Below are 27,852 nucleotides of genomic sequence, written 5' to 3' on the forward strand. Positions count from 1 at the left end.
GAAATTTTGAATTAAGATTGCTGTTGGAGTATAGGTGTGAGGTAGATTTGGAAATTCGTACTTATGGATACGAAAAGTTGGGTGCCACCGTGGTGCAATGGTATGCACGCCCGCCTTGCACGCAGAAGGTCGGTGGTTCGATTCCCCGGCCAGGCAACACCAAACATTTTTCAACGGTGGCAAAATACCCCTCAGTAATGTTGGCGACATTTCCTGAGTATTTCAGCCTTGAAAAACTTCTCTATAAGTGGTGTCTTAGGACACGCCGTTCGGACTCGGCGATAAACAGTAGGTCCCATATCATTGAGCTAAATATGAATCGGGGTGCACTCATTGATATGAGAGAAGTCTCCCTTGTCCCGTATGGGATGTTGTGGAACAATGTTTTTTTTTGTTTTGTTGGATACGAAAAGTATTAAATGGTAGTATATATTGTACAGTTTTGATTTGGGTGACCGAATAGACCTGGAATCCCAAAATTTAGAATTAAGGTTACGTTTGAAGTGTAGAATGGAAGTAGTTTTGAATATTCGTACTTATGGGTACAAAAATTACTAAATGTGGTACAATTATATTTGGGGCGAACGGATAGAGCTGGAATCCTGAAATTTTGAACAAAGGTTACTGTTGGAGTGTAGAATAGAAGTTGTATTGAAAATTCGTAGTTATGGATACGAAAAGTACTAAATGGTACTACACATACAAATATGGAACAATGATTGCTGTTGGACTATAGGATTGAGGTACTTTTGGAAATACGTGCTTATAGGTACGAAAAGTACTACATTTGTACAATTCGGATTTGATTGAACGAATAGAGCTGGAAATTTAAATTGAAGTTTCTGTTGGAGTGCAGGATGGAGTTAGTTTTGGAAATTAAAGCCACTGTTGATGTGTGAGGTTAAGATATAGCGTTGGAACAGATGAAGCTGGCAATGAGAAACACGGTTGGTGTAAAGTGTTGATGTGTTGAAGTTTATACCCAGGTGTATAATAAGTACTATTTTTTGTACCATTTCGAAATTCTGATGTTTGGTACGAAGGTCCCTGCGGACTGAGCTATGGAGGTGGTATTGTAAATATGTACCTCCTATAAGGCTACGAGAAGAACTAAATTTGGTCTTGGGTGTAGGATTAAAGCCGAATATAATTTGGAATACTAATATTAGTGTACGCATAGTACTAAAGGGTAATATACAATAAGTGTTTTAGAATTACTAAATTGTACTACACATTGAAGCACAGATATTAATGAAATGGTAAATCCAGCCCTATGAAATTTGATTTGAGAGTCACTGTTGGGGATTAGATCACAATAGTTATGAAAATTCGTACTTAAAATGTATGGCATATTTCTACATGTTATGCCATAGACATTGGGCGAACAAGTAGGGATAAAACTGTAAATTTTTAGATAAGGTCGTGGGTTTGAAAAATTTTATTGAATTTGGCTTTTCCAAAGAAACACCAACATCAAAATATTTTGCAACATGTCAGCACGTATCAACTAAGAATTCATCGAATTCTGTGAGTTGAAAAGAACATCAACACAGTTGCCTGTGAGGTTGTTGTTGGAATTTTGTTTTTGTTTTAAACAAAGTTCCCCGGCGCGTGCCATCCGCTGTTTTTTTCTGTGTTTTTATTGTTGTTTTTTTATTGTGCTTTTATTCTGAAGGCATTAGAAAGTTCATTTGGAAACGTAGACCTAAGCCATAAAATGAAATACTTCGCTGCTGATTCGCAGTGGTGAGAGAGTCCGATATTTGGTAGTAATATAACAAAATTTTCAGTGTTCACCATTTCGGTATCAAATATTTTTTGTTGTTGTTTTTATTTCCTTTCCGCATCCGAAGTGGCGGCACTTTGCTAGTATTTTATATTTTTGTATTTTATATTTAATATTCTATATTTTTTTTAGATTTTATATTTTGTATTTTATATTTTTATATTTTATAAATTATATTTTACATTTTATGTTTTATATTTTTTTTATTTTTTATATTTTACATTTTACATTTAACATTTTATATTATATATTTTGGATATTCGATTTTATACTTTATTTCATAATTAATTTGTTCTGTGTTATTGGAAGATTTTAATTATTATTATTATTATTATTAACGTGAGGGTTTTTTTAAAGAACCTTGTCTAAGTTCTTACAACGTAGACAAGAATTATCTCCTGATTGGAATGATTACATCATCTACGTAGGTAACTACCGCAGTTCCTATTTAGGTATCATATATACAGTCAGCCATAGCCATAGAAAGGGTGAAAAAACCTATCCCTGTGGGTTATTGCAATAAGATGCTGATGTTTCGAGTATCGTTTACCATTGATTGTTGATCAAACAATTCGCGTGATACAAATAAAATAATTGGTTATATGGTTTAAAAATATTACAATCGAAATGACAATTTCAATTTCCTTTAACATAAAATTGTGTCTTTTCATCTTCCCCGCTTTGACTCTCTTAGAACCGCAAAATTCTACGGAGAACTTGAATATTAAATAGATGAAAATGTGAAGCATTCCAGTTGAGTATTTTTTGCCACAAGCAATTTGTGTGGTACAAACTAATTTCAATGCTTTGAAAATCTCCCAGGAATTCATTCACAAACTAAACAATGAACACGTTTAATTTATTTTTGCAGAATGCAGGAACAGTAGAATTAACTCTACGAGCTGAGGCATTTATAGCAAGAGCGAGCAAAAGCGGTAAAAGCTGATTCGACACTAGTAAACGAGGGGAATAAAGTCATTAACTCATATTGTTCTCATGTATATTTTATTCTTAGTGCTTCATTTCTAGTTGTTATTGGTGTTGCTGTTCTGCTTCTTCTTCTTCTCTCTCGACTTTGTTAAGCGGTTTTGATAAATATGTTTAGGGAATTATATTGTATTAAATTCTCAATTCTCGTTTGTGTGTGTTTTATTGAAGTTTCTGCTATTTGCTTGTATTTCATTATTTATTCAAATTGTTATGGGAGCAAAGCCACAACACACACACACATACAACAAAACTTACGCATATTCACATTCTTTTACAATGCAATGAGTTGGAATTCTTTTAGTTATTTATTATTATTTCGATTAGAGTTTATTTTCTCATTTTTGGTATTGAAATTCTTTGTGTCGATGATGAAGACGATGATAATGCAATGTAAGCTAAACCACATACTCATGCTTCATTTCGAATAAATGGTGAACGCAGGAACTTACGTGAATTATGATTGCTCCAAAACGTATGAGTGTGTATAGAAGATGAAATTAATCATACGCATCGGATACCCAGTTGGTGGTACAAATGTCGAAGGATTAAATAATTGTGTGTGTCGTCAGTTCCATAATTTCCTTGATAATAATTTTAATAATATTTTTAAGTGAATTCTAAAACCCCATAATTTAAGTTAACATAAAACAAACATTTTCCCATGTATTTCGCCACGTTATATTCTTGTTTGTTTTTCTCTTTTGCAGAACCTGTTACTGAAATAATTGGAGGACCAGAACTGCACATAAACAAGGGTTCTACAATAAATCTAACTTGTATTGTTAAATTTGCCCCCGAGCCACCTCCCACTGTCACATGGTCACACAACCGACAGGTGAGTTTACCCATATCTTCATCAAAATGAAAAAAAAACATTATTTTTTTCTTCATATTTACATGGAAAATTGAGAGGGCAACAAATGACTTTAGTGCCAAAACAAAAACAAAAGAAAACTCCCATTAGAAAAGTAAAACAAAATATTCAAATACATTTCTTATGTAAATAAGACATTCTATTTGTTGCATACCTATGGGGCTTATGTTTATGGAAAATATTAAAAGTTATTTGGTTAGTATTTTTAACCCATACTCATATGAACAAATGTGGATATCCTGTTTTATTTTTAAGAATTTACCTTCCAAGAAAAATACTAGTATGCCTTTTTTTAACAAAGCACTTCAGGACCTTTTTTCTATTTTGGTTGAGTAGAAAACAACACAACTGACACAACTCTATAAGTGTCATAAAAAGATGACATGTTACCAAAATAAATGTTTATGATTATTAAATTGATAAGGGTTTGTTTCATCCCACCCATTCCATATGTTCTACCTTAAATCAATGCGCACAGGAATCGTTTGGATTTCATCGTTGGACCTTTTGTTTTCATCTTCGAAGTCTTCCTGTCAAAAGTCACCCGTATAAAATGTCAAACTAATGAAAGCTTCCCAAAAAAATGATTACAGATTTTATTTTATATACCCGTCATGTTTGTAAAAACATAACCTCGATAATAAAGCTCAATATACCTCACTATAGTATTTGTTAAAGCCATTGTATGGTCTGTTAAACTAGATGTGGTTCTAAAGGTACGTTCACATTAGGCAAATATTTGCGCCAGTGACCGTCAGTGTGTGGTTACTGAGAGCATGTGAGCGTAGATAATGCATTGAAATTTATGCTCACTTGCTCTTAGTAAGCGCACACTGCCGGTCGCTGGAGCAAAAATATTCGCCTAATGTGACCTTACCTTAACACGGCGCTCTTGAAGCAATTTTAAATGTAAGGTGCTTACACCTGGGAAGTTTTTGCGGATTCTGAACGTACAATGTTCATAGATGAGAAAAATCCAAAAAAAATCGCAGGAGCGCTTTTTAGATAGATTGCGATTCAAGTTGACATTTTTAGTGTTTTTTTAGATTTTCACAAATTTGCTTGGAAACCGCAAGTCCTATCGAAATGGGGCCAACGAAAATGTTGTAGCTATGAAAATTCTCTACAAAATTGACTTTTATGATAATTTCGTAGGTTTTACTGTTTTTGAGATATAGAAAGAAGTTCAAATTGGGACAATGCATTGACTGTATCGTTACCTTATAAGACAATGTCATACATGGTGCGCCTTAACTTTAAGTGAACACCGCTTACACCTGGGAAGTTTTTGCGGATTTCGAAACAGCAATGTTCATAGGTTCGAAAAATCCAAAAACAAGATAAATTCGCTGGAGGGGTTTTTATATAAATCGCGGTCAAAATTCACATTATTAGGTTTATTTAAGGTTTTCGCGATTTTGATTGGAAACCGCAAGTGCTATCGAAATGGGGCTAAATAAAATGTTGTAGCTGTGAAAATTCTCTAGAGGATTGACCGTTATGATTTGTTCCTAGGTTTTACCATTTTTGAGATATATAGATGTTCAAGTCACATTTTTAGATTTTTTGTTAGGATTTCACGATTTCTTTGAAAACGGTAAGTCTTATCGAAATGGTTCCAGAGAAAATCTTTTAGCTGTGAAAATTCTCTACAAGATGGGCCGTAATTTTGTCCTAGGTTGTAGAATTTTCGAGATATGAATATAAGTTTAACCCCCTGCTTTTTGTAACTCAAATTTTCCGATTCGTTCGTGTTTGTCACACACAAAAACACATTTTGGTTTTTGTATCCAATGCTGCTTGTATGTGTATGAAAACCAAAAGAAACTTTTGATTTCCCTCTTATATTTGGTTTTAATAACAAAAAAAAAAAAAAAATACAAACGAAAACCTCTGAAAAAGACCACAGAAAGAGACCCAACGCATTGAGCTGAAATTTTGTTGTTTGTTAAAGAATTTCTCTGAAAACCCATGCATATGATGGGAAATTGATGTAGAGAAATTTTTAGATACTCATACATGTAAAAATACTAACATAATGGAAACATTGATATACAAAGCTTTTTGGAATCAAACGAATGCTTTTTAATTTTTTATAAAAACCAAATTTTAAATGGAAGAACTTTTGAAAAATATTCTTTTTTACAAATATTGGCTGTAAGTTGGGAAATTACGAGTACAGTCATGGCGATACTGTTAATGCATTGTCCCAATTTGAACTTCCATATCTTAATAACGCTAAAACCTACGAAATTGTCATAAAGGTTAATCTTGTAGAAAATTTGCATAAATGATTTTCATGAATGGTACAAAACGTCACAAAATAGTGAATTTAGAAATAAAACACTGTATTTTTTATTACTCGTTCTTATTGAAATTGTATATTGCATTAATGGAATTGGTTCTACTACTGAAGGAAATATCAGATCTTTCACTAATTTGAATCACTTGGTTCAGTTAATGAAACTTTTCGCACAGGTCGGACAATATTTAGATCATAAACTTTACTTATTTGTTTGTGTGAACGGGCTAATATTCTCATAATATAATGACTTATACACCAAATCTGGTCATCTTATTCGCCACAAAATATCGCAATTATAAAAGAGGAATTTTTAAATTTTTTAATTCTAATAATTTTTTGGGTTTTGTTAAGTTGATTTTTATATATTTGGTTTTATTATTTTGTATTTTAAAGACTAAAATAATAAATAAGGCAATAAAGTTAGGACAGAATAATAATTCGATTTTTTTCTGAGAAATCAAAACAATTATTTTTTTTTTTTTTGTAATCATGGGACATTACAATCAAACTATTGATTAAAAAATATATAATTTTTATATTTGAATGTATTTTACGCGAACAGATTAACATGATACACCCACACCTTAGGACTCTCATTGCGTGGTAGATGTCTGATTTCATACACTACACTATGGGGCCAAATCCAGGGTTTTGGAGCTACAAATCACAGGGGTAAGCTAGGCCTTCAAAATTCCGCGTAGATGTTTGTAATGGGCTTAGAAACTAGTCTGCCAAATTTGGCAAATATCAGTTCATATATTGATATAGCTCCGACATATATGTTCGCCCGATTTCAAAAAATTTAATGGACCAAACACGCAAATTCTGTCCAATAATGATGAAATTTTGAAAGTGTGACGGAATTTGACCTAGAAATAAGTTTGCAAGTTATATAGAAAACTGGTTTAGGTTTTAATATAGCTCCCACATATATTTTTGCCCGATTTTAGGTATTTGGTGCATCAATCACGCTACGTATGTATGCCCAATTTTGATGAATGTTAATATGTATATGTATGTGACGGAATTTGGTATAGAACATATTTTTGGCTAATCATATCGAAATCGGTTCAGATTTGGAAAGAGCTCCGATATATAAATATATATTCGACCGATTTCATGTAATTGATGGACCAGATACGAAAAAATGTTGTTGTTGTAAGCAGAATAGAAACCTACGTGAAGCACAGGTTTGATGCTGGGTTGGCAGCCTCTGGCTGAAACACTATGGTTTCGGGTCAATCCGGTATGATAGAACCCGCTGCCGTGGGATAGATACGATCATAAAATTTAGCTATTTGGCTTTAGGTAAATGGCATAAAATTTACCCTCTGGTTGGCTCTTCAGTTGTCGAATAAATCTTTCGCCTTTTTTACGAAAATGTTGGCGCCTTTTGATGAAATTTGGCAAATGTTACAGAATTCGGACTAAAAAAAAGATTGCCAGGTTATATCGGTTCAGATTTGGATATATCTCCCATACACACTTTCTATCCGATTTGATGTTTATTGTACACCAAATTCGTAAAATAAGTCCGATCCGGATGAAATTCGAAACTTCTGGTCGAATGCAGACAAGAAAAGAATCTTTCAATTTTTGTTATAATCGGTTCAAATAAAAATATAAAAAATAATTAAAAAAATAAGCTACAGTATTTTATTTATAAATGCACTTAAAACTAGAAAATAATTTTTCATAGTGGAATCTTTCAAATAAAACGCTTGCATTTGAATTAAAACTTGTGACAATGTTAAACGACAAGCGTTTTATTTATAAATAAAACACTGTGACTTAATTTTTTTAATTATTTTATATATTTAACTTTTTAGTAAATAAATTTTTGACCACTGACCATTTTTTGACCATAACCAAATTACAGTCAATTTATGCCGAAAATGAAGATAAAAACTTTAAATTGCCTGAAATCGAGTGATACCGTTATATGGGGGCTACACCAAAATCTGACCCATGTCCATAATTTTTGGTGGGGGAGTTTCTGAACAATTGGAAACTCCAATTCGCCAATTCGGGCAAAAAATGAAGACAATGAAAGAAATGAAAACAAAACACCTGAAATCGGGTGGTACCGCTATGTGGGGTGCTATAGGAAAAAATTGAACCATATTGGTTTTGGTTTCATGTGCATGTATTGTCATCCAAATCTGAAAAGTGTGCAAAGTTTCAGTTTGATTGGTCAACTGCAACTTTGTTAAAAATGAGTTACTAGACTTGAACTAAGCAGACAGGAACCAAAGCAAGTTAAATAAAACACTGTAATATCTTCTATATATACTTTCATCCGATTTAATGTTAATTTGATTAGAGTTGTGTTGGGTGATAGTGTCGGCCCGGTCCGACTCTGGTCTTTTTCTGCGCACAGAAGATATAATTTTGATTAAGATGTGTGCAAATATTATCAAAATGTTCTTTAAATGCCGTCATATAGTTTTAGTTTTTAGGCTTTACATGTTTAGGCTCTCAATGGTTTTCCAATTAAAAATGTACCAATTTTTAAGTTTTACGCAATCTGGAAATGGATTTTTTTAAATTTGCAAATTTAAAAAAACCAATATCTCTGTATGGTTTGAATACAAATGAATGTCAGAAAAAACGAAATGAAAATTATGACATTTTTGACAGCTTGGCATGTCACTGTGTGTCGTTGAGGATAGTAATTTTTTAGTTTTGGAGGTTTGAAAGTGCTAAGAATAGAATATTTGGTTTAAATCATTGACTTAAAAAAATACTTTTTGCTTTAGAAACATGTCATTGGCCCCTTAGTACACTGTATGAGGATATACGAATTTTCGAACGTACTTTTACGTCTTTTTAAGTTAAATTGAAACTTCGAAATTTGTTACCATAAATAACTTCTTTTCATCGCAAACGTGTAAAAAAATGACCTACGTCAGTTCTAAATGCTTTATATTTACATTTTGATTCAAATTTGTTCTATTTTAGAGGATTGTCAAAATGTATTTATGTCTTTTCTGAGAAAATGTTTAGAACGACCCTATTATTCAATATTTTCTTTGACATTCAATTTTCAATAACAACAATGTTGTTTTTGTAAATTTGTAAGTTGTTGTAATTCATGCATTTACCTTATATAAATGTGCCTTGGTTTTTTCTTACTCGTTTTCTAAAGATAACATGTTTGTAACCACTCCTAATTCTTATACTGCAAACTTTAACGCATTTTCAAATTTTTAATTTTTTGTTGAAACTTTTCTATAAAAATTTGAATAATAGACTTCATAAAGTTATATTTAAGCTTATTTAATTTTTTTCATTGTATTTCCACTTAAAAAGTCCCTATTATTAATAATTTTAATTGTTACCTGTTAAGATTAAATCTTTCGATTTTATCATTTAATTTTAATTTTGTTTGTGGTTTTATTTCAGAAATGATTTAAAAATTTACATATTACCTTATTGTTTTTTATATGAATTTTTATTATTGAATTTCTGAAAAATAATCCTATCATAACAATTTTACTTACTTTATTCCTTGTACAATATGTATTTTACATTTGTTATTAAAAACATTTTTTTAAATTTGACTAAAAATCAAAAATATACCTTTTAGTTTATAATTACACTGTGCTACAGTGAAAATTTTCAGGGGTTCTGATGCATAAATTCGATGTTGTGGGAGTCCATGGAAGACGAAAATACCTTTGGTTTCTTTGGATCTCGTCGTTTTTTGATTTTATAACGGCAAATGTAGTGAAAAACGGGGTTTCTTTGATTTTCAATTTCAAATGGACATAACTTCTTTTTTCCACAATGGACTTTTAGAGCTAATTTTTTATTTAAAAGGTGAAATCATGTCTTTCGAACAAGCCATAATTGTGATTGAGTGTGACAAAAACGCATTAAAAAATGGAAAATGCTTTTCCTTGTGCTCTCTAGAAAAATAGATGAGGTATGGCATTTTTTGTATTTTAACTTTTTGGTTTTTCCTTTATAAAAGTTGGTACCTTTAGGCGTATGATTATAATTTGAATTTGAAGGTACCAATCTTTTATAAAGGAAAAACCAAAAAGTTAAAACACTAAAGATGGCGTAACTCACGCATTTTTCAACCGATTTCATTGGGTTTCCCCATTTTATAAAGCCAACTAAACAGCGTACGTAAAAATACCTTAAATAACATTTCCAATCGTTTCGTTTCGTTTCGTATTTTCCATAGGAACAATACAAAACGAAACATAACCCACGCTGGCGCAGTTCGCTGTTTAGTTTCGTTTTGTTTACATTCGCAAGTGCGAACAAAACGATTACAAGAGCAGATAGAAAACTAAATAGTACTAAACACATGTGAATAAATCAAAAACGTTTGGTGGTTGATAAAATATTCACTGTGGTACGTTGATGTTAGTTTATAGGGTTGTTAAGCAATCACATGTGTGTGTATGCCTGTGTGTGTCATTGACCATAACGTTTGCCAAAAAATTTTTTTGTTTCGGTGGTGAATGAAACAACTCGGCAAAGCATAGCCGAAGTACATTTGAGCAATCGTACAGTTTTCATATTTTACATTGAAAAGTTTGTTGTTTGGTTTTGGTTGTGAGAATGAAACGATTCAGAGAAGCTGTAAAGTTTGTGGCGTTGTGTGATCGGTACGGGAATCGTTTTGTTTGTTTACATTCATTGCAACTAAATTTCCTTCGTGATAAAAGCAAATTACTACGCAGTTTGGTGTCTTCTACGCAGCCTAGAGCACGAGGAAAAGCATTTTCCTGTTTTTAATGCGATTTTGTCACACTTAAATCACTATAACATACCCATTTGGTACCCGATTCTTAAAAATTATAGATTGTTCGAAAGGCCTGATTTTCACCTACTAATCTGTAAAAGTCCATTGTGAAAAAAAGAAGTTATGTCCGTTTTAAGTTGAAAATCCAAGCAACCCCGTTTTTTCACTACATTTACCATTATAAAATCAAAAAACGAAGTGACCCAAAGAAGCCAAATGTATTTTCGTCTTCCATGGACTCTACCAAAATTGAATATATGCATCATAACCCCTGCAAAAAAATTGTAGCACATTGTTATTATTTTGTTATTAGTTTTTACGCTTATCTATTAAATTTGTGAATCAACGATTAGTGTAAAACTATAATAAGATGAAAATATTTATAATAAAGAGTTTATTATTGATGAAATTTAATTTATAATACTGAATACAAATCGCTGTAAGCAAATAAATAAAATAAATTTTTATTTGAAAAAAGTTAAATCTTTGTTTTTATTTCAATTTAAAATTGTAATATCAGTTGCGGAATTATGCCAAGCTCAAACATGTCTTGGAGAACCATAAAGTAGATGATTAGTTGGCTGTCCCAAGTGGCCCAGTAATCGATGAATATTTGAATTATGTCATTGTGCGTTTTTTTTTACAGCTTCCATGATTGGGTGTTCTTAGGTAGAATTAAAAAAATGATATCAAATACAAAAATCCTCAGCTCCATAATGTACAACTGTCTGTTCTTTTTGAAATGTTGAAAAATGTAAAAATAGTATATTCCAGCATTTCCAAATTAAATGAAAACTTTTCCAAATGCAAAGAAACCTTTTCCCAATTAAATGAAACCTTTTCCAAATCAAATAAAACTTTTTCCAAATCAAATGAAACCTTTTCCAAATCAAATGAACCCTTTATTTTTATTGAAAAAAAAAACAGAATATTTTGAAAAGAGAAAGAAATAAAAATTATATGGGTTTTCAACGATCTTTTACTTAAATTCTAATCTTAAGTAATGACATAAAAGTGTAACTCGCTGCATGTTTTGCTTCCTTGAACTTAAACATTTCATAATTGTTGGACATCAATTAAGGTTATAGCGAAATAATCTGAAATTAACGTTATATCTTTGTTTACTGTTGTTTTGTTGAAATGACTTGCCTTCAGTCAAATCGAATAAGTATTATTTTCGTAGAGCGTTTCGACCTTCTAACTCGCTTCCTTCAATGTCATTTTCGTCCTTTATTTTAAGAACCGCTATAAAAGTACCACATGATGACGTTTTTCAGCTTCGTAATGTTCTTCAAAAATGTCGCTCAGAAAATTTTAGGTACTACCCTCATTGGCAACTAATCGATTTTGTCTTGTTTTCATGGTCCTTTTGCGCATTTACACGGTTTTTTGTTCAGAAAAATTTCGGTTCACAGTGTAATAACAGGGGCTAGTTGCAGTACTTAATGAAGTACTTCACGATTTGCTGCTGGGGTAATTCTCAATGGACATGGTCCTTACATAATTGGAACAGTCATGTTGATTGAGCTATTCGATACAATGCTCAATCACGTCAACGGTATTACAATCAATCTATTGTCCGATCGCGTAGTATGACTCAGGCACACACTTTTTTTTAAAGTTTTTTTTTTTTTAGGATAATTTGTGTGCAATAACTTAATAAGTAAACCAATACACATAATGATAGAATTAAACCAGTGTAATTTGAAAACTTTAATGTCATATTCAGCAATGCTGAATCCAATAGAAAGGACATTTTCAAAAATAAAATTGTATACCAGAGTGTTACTACGCGATCAGACAATATAATATCGTTGACGTGATTGAACGTAGCAACCAACAGCTCAATAAACAGGACTGATCCAATTATGTAATGAGTATGTCCATTGAAAATTCCACAAGCACCAAATCGTGAACCACTTCATTAGGTAATTTAGGTAATACAATTAGCCCCTGTTATTATTAGCAATTCTTTAAACCTTAATTCTCTCTTAAAAAATTATAAAATGTTTAAGTTCAAGTAAGCAAAACATGCAGCGAGTTGCACTTTTATGTCATTACTTAAGATTAGAATTTAAGTACAAAATTTTTGAAAACACATATATTTTTTATTTCTTTCTCTTTTCAAAATATTCTGGCTTTTTGCTTTCAATAAAAATAAAGGTTTCATTCAATTTGGAAAAGGTTTCATTTGATTTGGAAAAGGTTTCATTTGATTTGGAAAAGGTTTCATTTAATTTGGAAAAGGTTTCATTGAACTTGGAAAAGGTTTCATTCAATTTGGAAAAGGTTTCATTCAATTTGGAAAAGGTTTCATTTAATTTGGAAATGCTATATCACATTTTATTGCTGCAAAAAACCTTCTTACCAAAAATTTTCGACATGGGTCTACGTGTAGGTATATCCGCCATATAATGCTACCATTAGATTTCGTGTATTTGAATTACTTTCTGAAATCTAAAGTAATTATGCAATAAAATATTTACCAATTTTATTTGTTTTAGTATAGTTTAAAAATATAGTTTAGTTTAAAGTTTAAAATATTTTAATTTTCAAACAATTTTCATTAAATAAACTATTTATGTTGGTATCAGTTGCATTAAGATCGAAATACTTGTAATTCTGTACTGTAAGCGACCTTAAGGGCAGACGTATAAGTTGATATAGCCACACAAGTAAGTAAATTATCAATTGGTGAACGTTTGTTTCAACATTTTGTATTATATGTAATTTCCTCCATAACACAACCCAATTTATACAAAAACAGTAGTTTTTAACTTTTAAACTATTTTCATAATATGTTCGTTATTAAAAATAATGGTCAGGGTTCCACTGTAAAAAATAGCATTTTGTACAGTGGAACCTCGCTGGTCATTTTGGGTTTTCCTCCAAAGATCATGTGATACAATAGATGGCGCTATTTCCATGTTGTTACCAGTGTTGCCAACAGATTTAAGGTACAATTTTAGAATATTTATTTATGCCTAAAAGCATGCTAATCTTTAGTTATTGAATTGTTTTGAATATTAAATAGTTGGCAGCACTGGCACAAACATGAAAATAGCGCCATCTACTGAATCCCATGATCTCTGGCGACAAACACAAAATGACCAACGAGGTTCCACTGTACAAAAATGACATTTCTTTTTACAGTGGAACCCTGATAAAACGCCACATGATTTTTTAATGACGTGTATTTATGAACATAATTTCAAAGTTAAAAACGACTATTTTTGTATAAATTATTCGTTTTTAGGAAGAAAATTACATAAAATAAAACATATACGAGTATTTAAACAAAGGTACACGAATTAATTAATCACTACTAACACAATAACGCCTGCTCTTGAAGTCATTCAGAGTTAAGAACTCTTCAGTATCCCGTCGTTAGCAATTAATACGAACTTTCGAGATGCAGTGAATCGATCATTATCTTTCCTCTTTTACGTGAACCATCAGTAGGTTCGTATTAATAAGCAGACTGGTCCATAAGGTTTTTATAGCAAGTACTGCCTCCCATTTTGAGTCATGAAACAACACTTGTTGTAATAAAATGTAATGTGGTCTTCTTGATGTTGTTATTTTTTAACTGAACTGTTCGGATAGGACCTTTACTAATTTTGCGGTAGATTGTCAGTTAATGGTATGTATTATTCAACGCCACGTTCTGCAACTCTTGAATAATTTCACATTTTCTAGGTGCAAGTCGAAAACTATAATAAAAGGCAGATACAAAAACACTTTATGACTTATTACTTACTTTATTAATTTAACTATAACTATAATATAATTTTTATTGTAAATTAACATATTTAAAAATAGTAAAAAATATGGTTATAAATAAAGTTTTAATTATAGTACAGATTTACAACAATTATTTTTTCTATGAAATATATCCAAAAGAAGACGTTATTCGATCATTCTTTCTTAAATATTGGAATCATGTCGGAACTCGATCAAAGGGGACACTCAATTATATGGGAACGAAATTGTTATTATTACAACGTGTCCAGAAGTATTATATGTTTTCATTCCTAGCTTTTACAAGCCTGGGGAATTTCTGAAAAGAAAGGAAAATAATAAAATAGTTATTTTAAAGAGTGAAATGGAAAAATAAATGTTTTATATGCTACTAGCAAAGTGCCCGCCACTTCGTATGTGTAAAGGAAATAAAAAGCAACAAACAATATTTAATACAGAAATGGTTATCATCGCTCTAACAGATGTTCTCTTTTTTCTCAAATATTTTTTATTCCATTCCCATTTGTATATTTTATTACCCTGTGTATTTACATATAATATATCCTTTGTATGTTTTCCTTATTTTTCTCACCCCATAACAGGTCATAAATTTTGATTCACCACGCGGCGGTATATCATTGGTTACAGAAAAAGGTGTTCTAACAACAAGTCGTTTACTGGTACAGAAAGCCATACAACAAGATTCTGGACTCTATACATGTACACCATCGAATGCAAATCCCACATCTGTACGGGTACATATCGTTGATGGTAAGTAAATGAACTCTCTCTCTTTTTCTGCTATTAAATAAAAAAAGATAATAAAAAATATGAAATAAAGTAATACAAATACTCTTGGAAAAGATGTATGAATACTAGGGTTATGTATTTTTTACAACCTCGTATCACTGTATCAAATTTTGACGAGCTTTTTTTACCTAAGATTAGATAAAATATTACTTACAAGGTAATTCAATGAAAAACCTTCCGCACAAAATTATTTTCAAATTTTTATTTTTAAATAATCTAGCTTATATCGCTTATGTTTTAAGTTGTGTAACTTAGTGAAGTACATTGTAAATATATCACATCATTTACTTATTGTCCTCGGACAGATGGTAAATAAATAAAAAAAAAATATTTATCACCACTTTGGAAATTTTTGTTAAGTCACTGTAAGCAGATATATAACTCAAACCAAGCGACATAGGGCCGTTCTTATATCTTATCTTTTAACTTCTTTTTTGTTCTACCTTACTGCAAGAAAAGTAACGAATACAGCTCGCATTACCAGGGACTTGTTATTACATCGCCCATTAAACATTAACGTTATTACTTACTTAGCTGGCCCATTACAGAACATTTGTTCCATAGACCGAAATAAGAAAAGATCTCAAATTCTCTCTGTTTCGAGCTTCGCTTTTTGAAATACCGCGCCTAGTCATCTCTTCATCCACTTGTTTGCGCCATCTATTCTTTGGCCTGCCAATTCTGCGTGCACCGCCATGTGGCTCGAATTTATACGCCTTTTTAGCGGGTTCATCATAGCCCATTCCTATTTTATGGCCTAGCCAACGCAATCGCTGCATTTCGATACGTTTAACTATATTGATGTCGTTGTATGGCAGATACAGCTCGTGGTTCATACGACGTCGATATTCACCGTCAACGCAGATCAAACCGTAGATCTTTCGAAGAATTTTTCTCTCAAACACGCCAAGCACTGCCTTATCTGCTTGCGCAAGTACCCAGGCTTCGGAACCATACATCAGCACGGGTAGTATCAGTGTTTTGTAAAGCGTTATTTTTGTTTGACGAGTTGTGGCTTTGTTTTTAAAGTGCTTACTTAAGCCAAAGTAGCATCTGTTGACCAATACAATTCTTCTTTTTATTTCACAACTGATGTCGTTAGTTGTGTTTACAGCGGTGCCAAGGTATACGAAGTCTTTTACTATCTCAAAATTATAGGAACCAACTTCAACAGTTGGTCCGATCTCAATGGACGCATTGCGCGTCGACACCATCAGCTTGGTCTTAACGCCGTTTACCGCCAGACCCACTTTAGCAGATTCTCGTTCGACCTTCATAAAGGTATCGGTTACTTATTTTACTGATCATCCCATGATGTCAGCATAAGCAAGTAACATGTGGCTATTAGTGTAGATTGTGCCACTTCTTTTGACGTTTGTCTCTCGTATAACCTTTTCTAGCAGGATGTTGAAAATATCACATGAAAGGCTGTCTCTTGCCTGAAACCTCTTTTGGTACAAAACTCTTCAGAAAGGTTCTTTCCTATTTGAACTGAAGATCTTGTGTCAGGTAGAGTCATTTTACAAAGCCGAAAGAGCTTTGCGGGGATACCAAATTCAGACATTGCTTGGAATACCTTTGAACGTAGCGGGCTGTCGAAGGCTGCTTTATAACCGACAAAAAGGTGGTAGGTGTTGATCTGCATCTCTTGGGTCTTCTCCAGGATTTGCCGCATGGTAAATATCTGGTCAATGGTGGTGTTTCACTCTTTGGTAAAATTTTCGGACTTCATTCTGTCTCCTGTACATCTCGATTTGTTCAAACTCCCGCTTTTCCATATCTCTCTTTTTCTTGCGAAAAAGACGTTTCTCCTTTCTCCTTTTTTCCCGATACCTCTCTCGTGCGCTACGCGTTGCTACTGATTGTAAAGTAGCCCTATATGCCGCATTTTTCTCTTCGGTAGCAGCACGACACTGCTGGTCATAGGAGGTCTCTGGTATCCAAGTACCGATTTTGCGGCCGTTTGCATGTAGTGGGCAATGTTTTGCCATTGTCCTGATATGTTATTGGGACGAGGAGTGCTTTGGAATATGCTGTGGCTATCGGTTGTGATTGCAGCTTACCGATGTCCAACTTGTATCTGTTCGCACTTTTTCTGCTACGTTTAATCTGGTACGTACCTTTGCTGCAGTCTATGCTTGCACCTCGGAACGATCGTTCATCCAACACACTTGATGCATGTCTTCCATCTATCACTACGTGATCAATTTGATTTCTTCTTCTTTGATCTGGAGACAGCCAGGTGCCCTTATGAATATCGAGAAATTTAAATCTGGTACTGCTAACTACCATGTTTCTTGCAGCTGCAAAGTCTATCAGCCTCATACCATTGTCAGATGTTTCACTGTGGAGACTGAATTTCCCGACTGTTGGGCCAAAGATATTCTCCTTTCTAATTTTGGCATTAAAATCGCCTAGTATAATTTTAATATAATGGGCAGGGCAAGTTTCTTCTAAGCGCTCGTAAAATATATCTTTGATCTGTTCGTCATTGTCTTCACTGAGAGCATGAGCGCAAATAAAGCTGATGTTAAAGAATTTTATTTGTTATCGAATTGCAGCGAGTCTTTAATTCACTGGGGTGAAGCTGGAGACCAGATTTTTTAACCTCAGACCAACTACACATCCGCAACCAAACTCATGCTTTGTGTCATGGCAGCTATAATACAGTGCGTCACCTTTCCCGTTCCATCGTATTTCCTGTATGGCAGTACTTTTCAAGTACATCTGCCAATGCGTAAACTGCACTTTCTCTATAAAGAGTACAAACATTCCAGGTGCAGATTCGCAGATCATGGTCCTTAAAACGTTTGCGGGGTTCCTTAACTGTAGAGTCGTTTGTTTTTCCTTTCTTTCGTCTGATTTTTCTAGGGGAGGGTTACTAACCCGACGCCCAAGCCCAAGTTTTTAACGTTTTTATGGGTCATAAGAACGTTATGACATAACCCTAATGTATACCCATCATATGTATGTGTTTTGTTTATTATTTAAAGGATTTGTTGCAAAAGGAAGACAATAAAAATTCGTTATTTGAGAAATGTAATGTTTTTATATGCAAATAGAGGGTGCTGGGTATGTGGTAAAAAGCAACGGAAGACATTTTCAGACAAATTCTTATGAGCAGTTTTAAAGTACATCACTGTTCCTAGACGTTGCGGGCAAAATGTGACCATCACCTGGCATATATTCTGACTATTTATTCATTACAACGTCGACTTCTTGTCTTTGAGGACCCTTTAAAATTATCTTATCAACATTTTCATAGAATTCAAAAATTCGGTACACAGTGTTATTGAATTCAATTTACATATATTCATATAAATTCATAAAAGTCTATATCATCAATAGATAATACCAATAATCATTCGTACCACAGTACAGCTAGGGTGTAAGTAACTTGTTATACCCTACACCACACTGTGGAAAGAGGTATTATGGCTTTGTATATTTGTAAGTAACATACAAAAGGAAACGAAATAGATCCATAGTTCCTTTTGGGGATATACATATAATCGCTTTCTAAGTCGATTTATGCATGTCCGTCCGTCTGTCCATGTATTTTTGTTCGCGACGTACAGGTTTCATTTTTTGTCGGATTCAGCTGAAAATTAGGGAATATAATTTTTTTAGCCGGGTGACGTAGGGGATGCAAGATGGAAGGAACGGTCCTGATCGGCTCTAACATGGCAAAGCCCAGGATTTATCTTGGTCCCTCTTTCATCTCAAGTGGACACTGACCTCCCCGTGGTGTCACCAGGGGAACTGCCTTTAACACCCGTTAAAGGTAGTGAGCTAACATGTGCCGCGCGTTCACCCATAAGAACGTTAAAAACTTGGGTTTGGGCGTCGGGCTAGTAACCCCCCCTAGAAAAAAGCAGCCTAATGTGAAAAAACGAAAGAAAAGAAAAACAAACCCCTCTAAAGTTGACGACCCCCGCACACGTTTTAAGGACCATGATCTGCGAATCTGCACCTGGAATGTTCGCACTCTTTATAAAAAAGGTGCAGTTTACGCGCTGGCAGATGTACTTGAAAAGTACAAGGCCGACATTACTGCTATACAGGAAATACGATGGAACGGGAAAGGCATCACAACAACACCTACAGGTGACGCACTGTATTATAGCTGCCATGACACAAAGCATGAGTTTGGTTGCGGATTTGTAGTTGGTCGGAGGTTAAAACATCTGGTCTCCAGCTTCACCCCAGTGAATGAAAGACTCGCTGCAATCCGATTAAAAGCAAAAAAGCTCCCATTGAAGACATGGACGAACAGACCAACGATATATTTTACGAGCGCTTAGAAGAAACTTATGACCGTTGCCCTGCTCATGACATTAAAATTATACTAGGCGATTTTAATGCCAAAATTGGAAAGGAGAATATCTTTGGCCTAACAGTCGGGAAATTCAGTCTCCACAGTGAAACATCTGACAATGGTATGAGGCTGATAGACTTTGCAGCTGCAAGAAACATGGTAGTTAGCAGTACTAGATTTAAGCACCTGGCTGTCGCCAGATCACAGAACAAGAAATCAAATTGATCACGTTGTAATAGATGGAAGACAAGCATCAAGCGTGTTGGATGTACGATCGTTCCGAGGTGCAAACATAGACGCGGGCAACTACCTTGTTGCAGCAAAGGTACGTACCAGATTTAACGTAGCAAACAAAGTGCAAACAGACACAACACGGAAGTTGGATATCGGTAAGCTGCAATCACAACAGATAGCCACAGTATATTCCACTCAACTGGCCCAACTGCTTAATCAAAGCACTCCTCGTCCCGATAACATATCTGCGCAATGGCAAAACATTGCCCACTCCATGCAAACAGCCGCAAAATCAGTACTTGGATACCAGAGACCTCCACCAAGGAATCCATGGTATGACCAGGAGCGTCGTGTTGATACCGAAGAGAAAAATGTGTCATATAGGGCTTTTTTACAATCAGTAGCAACGCGTAGCGCACGAGAGCGGCATCGGGAGAAAAGGAGAGAGGAGAAACGTCTTTTCCGCAGGAAAGAGATAGATGAAAAAGCGGGAGTGTGAACAAATCGAGATGTACAGGAGAATGAAGTCCGAAAATTCTACCAAAGAGTGAAACATCAAACTGATGGCTTTGGAACTGGCACATCCTCCTGTAGAGACCAGCAAGGTAATCTGGTAACTAATGCAGATAGTGCTCTAAGGATATGGAAAGAACACTTTTCCCAACTGTTGGTATCCAATAGTAGCGAAGTTGACGAAGATACCACAGATCCAATCCCAGAAGATTGTATTGAATGTATACCATCCGGCCAAGATGAGGTAAAGACAGCAATAAACCGGTTGAAGAATAATACGGCAGCAGGAGCTGATGGCCTACCAGCCTAGCTGTTTGAAACCGGAGGCGACACGCTGATAAGGTGTATACATCAGCTAGTTAGCTCCATCTGGCAGGAAGAACGAGTACCCGACGATTGGAACCTGAGTATCCTGTGCCCAGTCCACAAGAAGGGAGATAAGACTATATGCTCTAACTATAGGGGCCTAAGTCTACTCCCTATTGTCTACAAGATCGTGTCAGGGATATTGTGCGAACGACTAGAGCCTATGGTCAACGAGATAATTGGACCATACCAATGCGGCTTTAGACCTGGTAAGTTCATTGACCAGATATTTATCCTGCGGCAAATCCTGGAGAAGACCTAAGAGATGCAGGTCAACACCTACCACCTTTTTGTCAATTATAAAGCAGCCTTCGACAGCCCGCTGCGTTCAAAGGTATTCCAAGCAATGTCTGAATTTGGTATCCCCGCAAACCTCATCCAGCTTTGTAAAATGACTTTAACTGAGGTCCTCAGTTAAAATAGAAAAGAACCTCTCCGAAGAGTTTAGTACCAAAAGAGGTTTCAGACAAGGAGACAGCCTTTCGTGTGACCTCTTCAACATCCTGCTAGAAAAGGTTATATATATCAAAAGAAGTGGCACAATCTACACCAATAGCCACATGTTACTTGATTATGCTGATGAGCTAGACATCATTGGGCGATCAGTAAAAGAAGTAACTGATACCTTTATGAAGGTCGAAGGAGAATTTACTAAAGTGGGTCTGCGGGAAACGGCGAGAAGGCAATGCGTCCATTGAGCTCGGACCAACTGTGGAAGTTGGTTCCTATAATTTTGAGGTAGTAAAAGACTTCGTCTACCTCGGCACCTCCGTAAACACAACAAACGACATCAGTTGTGAAATAAAAAGAAGAATTGTATTGGCCAACATATGCTACTTTGGTTTAAGTAAGCCGTTTAAAAGCAAAGCCACATCTCGTCAAACAAAAATAACGCTCTACAAAACACTGATACTACCCATGCTGATGTATTGTTCCGAATCCTGGGTACTTGCGCAAGCAGATAAGGCAGTGCTTGGCGTGTTTGAGAGAAAAATTCTTCGACAGATCTACGGACCAATCTGCGTTGACGGTGAATATCGACGTCGAATGAACCACGAGCTGTATCTGCTATACAACGATATCAATATAGTTAAACGTATCAAGCGTTGATGAACCCGCTAAAAAGGCGTATAAATTCGAGCCACATGGCGGTGCACGCAGAATTTGCAGGCCAATGAATAGATGGCGCAAACAAGTGGATGAAGAGATGACTAGGCGTGGTATTCCAAAAAGCGACGCATTAAACAGAGAGAATTGGAGATATTTCTTAGTTCGGTCTATGGAACAAATGTTCTGTAATGAGCCAGCTAAGTAAGTAAGTATTTTTTTGCCATAGGGAGAACGCGATTGCTTTTGGTGAAAATCGGTTCGGATTTGGATATAGCTCCCATATACATATATTTTCGACCGATTTTAAGTATTTACTGCACCAAATACGCTATATACGTGCGATTTTGATGAAATTTGGTATGTGTTACTAAATTCGGCCTAAAAATAATTTTGCCAAACTTGATCGAAATCGGTTCAGATTTAGATACAGTTCCCTAATATATTTTCGGCCGATTTCACGTATTTGCTGCCCAAAACACGCTGTTCGTGTCCGATTTTGATGAAATTTGGAATGTGTGACTGAATTCGGTCTAAAAATAAATGTGCCAAATTATATCGAAATCGGTTCAGATTTGGATATAACTCCCACATATATTTTCCCCTGATTTCACGTTTTTGCTGCACAAAAGACCCTATATCTGTCCAATTTGGATGAAATTTGGAATGTGTGACGGAATTTGGTCTAGCAATAACTGTACCACGTTATATCGAAATCAGTTCAGATTTATATATATCTGCCTTATATATTTTACGTATTCACAGTGGTGTAGGTTATCATATAGTCGGCCCGCCCGACTTTTATCCTTTCCTTACTGGTTTTTTAAATGACTTTATGTTGAGTATCAAATGTAAATCATTATTAAATGCACGACAGGAAATGAATGCTTCTGACTTGATGTAGCTCTTGTCGTGTTTTTCTGATCGCCCTCAGTAATGTTCTGGTTCTCCTTCTATGTATGCTACTTTATTTCTGATATATGACTTTCGGTTCGATACTATACTCGTCTAAAGCTCACTTTATGCATACTAAAATCATGAACATCTATCTCTCACTTAATTTATGATAATATTTCAATATTTATTTCAAGTTGTTTTTCATGTTGTTCATGAAACATGCAAAAACGGAAGAAACGAAGTAATGCTGGAGGGAAGCATAACTTACGTTTTCTTTTTCTTTACCATCATCACCATTATGATGGTCACATGCAGATACATACATTCATCTTGTCTTAAGTTTGCGTAAATGCTTTAGCATGTAAGGTTATTATGGACGATATTTTATGGATTTTTAAACTTAGCATGAGACGATTTAAAAAAGGGGAAATGTGGGATAGTCATGGAGCTAATGGATCACTTTGTGCGTTTCTTTTTTTTTTTTTTTTTTTTTTCGTTAGAAAATGAACAGGAAGATGTTTGTCTTTGGCATTTCCCCATCCACCCATTGCAATTTTATGGTGGTTATGTTGTATTTACGTTAAATATATGTCAGTTCCCATATGGTGTCCTTATTCACTCCATCCTCCTTTCTTGGAATATACATTTGCACGTAAATATTTTATTGAAGTCCTTTGGTTTTTTTTTCGGCTCATCTTTATGGGCTTTTTTATTTAGTGGTAACATATGCATTTACAATACAATTCGTTGGGATATGAGGAGTGTAAAAACAGAATATAACAAATAAGATTGATATAGATTGCCTGGGTGTAAGTGGCATGTCAAAAATGCCAGCATTTTGTTTGGTAGATGTGACATGTAGCTTAAGTGCCAGCAAAAACATGTGTGGGATGAATTGCTTTCCTTTTTTTATTTATTTGGGAAATAAATTCTCCCTAAATGGTGATTTGATTTATTATGCTGGATTTAAGACTTAATGACACTTTTTGGTTTTCGTTTTAAAAATTCCGTATATTCAATGTTTATTAAATCTATGGGAAAATTAAATAAATGTGAATTCTTAAGTTTATATTTTGACAGTTACGATCAACCCAATTACGTTTACAATATATCAACAATTGTTTTTATTTTTTTAAGAAAAAAGTACCTCTTACGGTAATAAAAACCCACTGATGTCAAAAATCTACCCACACAATTTTCTGATTTTTCATTTTTTTATTTTTTGAAATTTTGCCTGTTAGGGCGAAGATCATTTTTAATGATTTTTATTAATTTTCGTGGGTGGATAAACTGTAGGTCCCATACCATTGAGCTAATATGAATCGGTGTGCACTCATTGATATGAGAGAAGTCTCCCTTGTCCCTTATTGGATGTTTGTGGAACAATTATTATTGTTGATATATTTTATCATTTTTGAATGAAAAAAATTAATGAAGAGTGGTATAGAAGCTTCTTTGGACCTTCAAAACCTTCCCCCGGAAAGGTGTCAGTACTGGTCCACGTTTTGAATTATCCTACAGAAATTGTTGTAATTTAATACATATTTATTGCGTGTTTTTGTAATAATGCTTGCCTGTCACACGAACCGTTCGTAAAAAACCTATACGTTCGAAATTTGGTTCTTGTAAAATTTTACGAACCATTCGTTTTTATCTAAAAGCTTTCGTCTATTTCAGAAAAGCTTATATATTTCAGGGTTTCCATAATACTTGTTTTGTGAATTTTGCATAGGCACCTGTGCGTAATACGTGTTATTTGATGGCAACCCCGGTAAACGGATGACAAACAAAAAATAAATAAAAAACTCTAAACAATTTTGTCCAAAAATAATTGTGATAATATAAAGAAACGGATGTACATATACGCGTGTGCTTCTTTCGAAATAAATAAAATTGCATTCCCCTCCAGTTTTCATGTGTTTTGTGCCTTTTATTACTCAAATTATTTAATTTTCATTCAAAACGATGGGTCTTTTCCATTAGTTTATTTTTGAACTATACGTTCGTCTGATTTTGTTACGAAAAAAATACGAAAATAAAAAGCTTTCATTTGTTAATCCCACGAATACAAACGTCAATCGCTATGAAAACCAAACTGTGTCTTCGTTCATGAAATCGACGAACGAATGGGCAAAACCTTTTTACAAAAACACGCTGTTAGTCTTCTTTGGGGCTAGTATTTTTTTATTTGCTGACAGGTAAGACTTAATATGTATACTAAAACTTGTTTAAAATTACACAGTCGACCTTTTTGTATGAGAAGGAAGGTAGGAAAATGTTTCCATCTCGATCTTTGTTTCTCGATAGAGATAAAACAAGTATGAAGACAGATAGATAGATAGATAGATAGATAGATAGATAGATAGATAGATAGATAGATAGATAGATAGGTAGATAAATAGATAGATAGATAGATAGATAGATAGATAGATAGATAGATAGATAGATAGATAGATAGATAGATAGATAGATAGATAGATAGATAGATAGATAGATAGATAGATAGATAGATAGATAGATAGATAGATAGATAGATAGATAGATAGATAGATAGATAGATAGATAGATAGATAGATAGATAGATAGATAGATAGATAGATAGATAGATAGATAGATAGATAGATAGATAGATAGATAGATAGATAGATAGATAGATAGATAGATAGATAGATAGATAGATAGATAGATAGATAGATGGATAGATGGAATAATTTTAAGGTTATAGACACATTTTATTCAATCTTATTGCAGATTATCAATTGGAGCTCTGGGTGGGTATCAGACTTGCAGAAAGGTTCCATTTTAGGGTATAGTGGTTGTGGTTCCACTTTAAGATAGGATGTTGAAACGATAACACAGAAATCTCTTTGTAGATCACAACAAGCAGAGAATTCATTTCTTCCAACAAAAAAAAAAAAAAAAACAAATTTGAAAAAAAGTATAAACAGAAGTGAGGGAAATGTTTGCGGAAACTCACGAGAAGAAAATCTCGTTGGAGTTCAGGTAGGAATCTGAACTGTTGATGGGAGGATAATAAAAAACCCCTTTAGCATGTGAAACAAGATCAGTTGCTTCTGCTTATTTTCGGTCTTATGCTCTTGTAAAAAGTGCGAGTGAAAATGCAAAATGAATGTTGGAATCAAACCTTTTGCTGCTTTTTCGATAGTCTGAACCCCAAATATTTTGTAGGGTATACGACGTAGTATAAGTAAATGTATGACATATACAAGGTGGCGCAAAAGTAGACATCCAATGCTGTAATTTAAAAAAAAAATGAAAAACGTTGATTCTTCTTGTGGATTATTTTTATTTGGTCTTTTAATTTTTTACATCAATTCGAGTGGCACGTGCAGTGTGCTGTTGCACCGTCCTGTTGGAACCTCATGTTTTCCCCAATTCATCAAGTTGCGGCAAAAAGAACTCGTTGATCATTGCTCTGTAGCGGTCATCATTCACAGTAACGTCATCTGGTCGATGTCGACGGCGTTTCCATGACATCCTCGGCTTCAGCAGCAATATTCTCTGCAGAACGGATACTCCGGGGTCTGCCACTCCTAGTAGCATCTCGTGTTGTGCCAGTCTCTTCGAGGCGAGCGGCTAAACGTCGCAGTGATTCACCAGTAGGCGTTGGACGGCCAGGAAATCTGCGACGACCGATCCGACCGATTACACTGTGCTACCGTGAAAATTTGCAGGGGTTCTAATGCATAAATTCGGTTTTGTGGGAGTCCACAGAAGACGAAAATACCTTTGGTTTCTTTGGGTCACTTCGGTTTTTCATTTTATAACGGTAAATGTAGTGAAAAATGGGCTTTCTTGGATTTTCAACTTTAAACGGACATTACTTCTTTTTTCTACAACCGATTTGCACACACTGTTTTTCATTATAAAGGGGAGAGTAATGCCTTTCGAACAAGCCATAGATTTTTAAAATCGGTTAACAAATGTTATAAAATGTTTTCCTTGTGCTCTAGGTTGCGTAAATGACACCTAACAGTACAATTATTTACAGTCAGCAAGTAGAAAATTTAGTTGGCTTTCCAAAATGGGAAAACCAACATAATCGGTTGAAAAATGAATGCGTTATGGCATTTTTTGTGTTTCAACTTTTAGGTTTTTTTTCATATTTTGTGGAAAAAAGAAGTAATGTCCGTTTAAATTTGAAAATCCAAGAAAGCCCATTTTTCACTACATTTACCGTTATAAAATCAAAACCCGAAGTGACCCAAAGAAACCAAAGGTATTTTGGACTCCCACAAAACCGAATTTGTGCATCAGAAATCCTGGAAAAAAATTTTGTCCACTTTTGTATCACAGTGTTATTGGTCAAATAAATAGTCACCAATATTCCGCGTTCTGGAGCAGTGTAGCGTAACATTGTTTGTTAACGTGTATTTCACATGTTTTTACTACACAAATGTCAAAACAGAACTGACATTAGGGACCAAACGCAAAATTTATAGCATTTTCTGACTCATTATATCCAAGCTCAACTTTTCTAGCTCGAACGCCATATCTAAAGTCCTTAAATGTTTTCCACGTTTGTATTAAGTGCACATAGCTTGGAAGACTTTTCATCGAATGACACCATTCAGAAACCACTTTTGACATCTAGTGCTGTTAAAGTTTTTGCTCCACTTGTTTTGATTTACATTCCTCTATGTTGGGGAATGTATGTTGTGGTCTCATTATTGTTTTATTAAAATGTCTTGGGTCCAAACAAAGTCTTACCGCCTGTTCATGTATGTCGCACGGAAACCTGTACGAAAGGAAAGCAGTCGCTCACTTCCGTCTAAAAATGCGTTCATGTATTTCGCAAACTATCGTGCGACTGCCGTTACGTATCCTATGCGAAATACTACTAATTTGAATGTACATATGTACAACTATGTTCCATAAATGAGAGCCAAATGAGAAATGAAAACAAAATCCACACATACATGCAAAGTTCATATTTACATTAGGCAATTTTCCTTGCGGCAATTGTCAGTTTGATGGAGATAGGTGTGAGGCATATGGTAACCCTTTGCCTCTCAACACCCTCTCTCACCAACAAACTGACAATTGCCGCTAGGAAAATTGCCTAATGTAAATATGGACAAACATTGGAATATGTGTGATTTGTTTTGTTTGAAAAATAAAATGTGTC

The 27,852-nt window shown here is 34.4% G+C and overlaps 1 protein-coding gene across 3 annotated transcripts in view; it reads left to right on the forward strand.

Annotated features, from left to right (window-relative positions):
* Positions 1-27,852, forward strand: part of dpr8 (defective proboscis extension response 8) — a 1,303,531-nt gene that overhangs the window by 1,252,052 nt on the left and 23,627 nt on the right. For all 3 annotated transcript variants that reach the window (XM_073976012.1, XM_073976014.1, XM_073976013.1), the window contains 2 exons: positions 3,484-3,611; positions 15,061-15,229. In XM_073976012.1, coding sequence (XP_073832113.1) covers positions 3,484-3,611; positions 15,061-15,229 — 297 coding nt within the window. The remainder of the gene's footprint in view (positions 1-3,483; positions 3,612-15,060; positions 15,230-27,852) is intronic.

This window comes from Musca autumnalis, unplaced genomic scaffold, assembly GCF_047663935.1.
Source record: "Musca autumnalis isolate F117 unplaced genomic scaffold, ASM4766393v1 scaffold_3, whole genome shotgun sequence".
Taxonomy (NCBI): Eukaryota; Metazoa; Arthropoda; class Insecta; order Diptera; family Muscidae; genus Musca; species Musca autumnalis.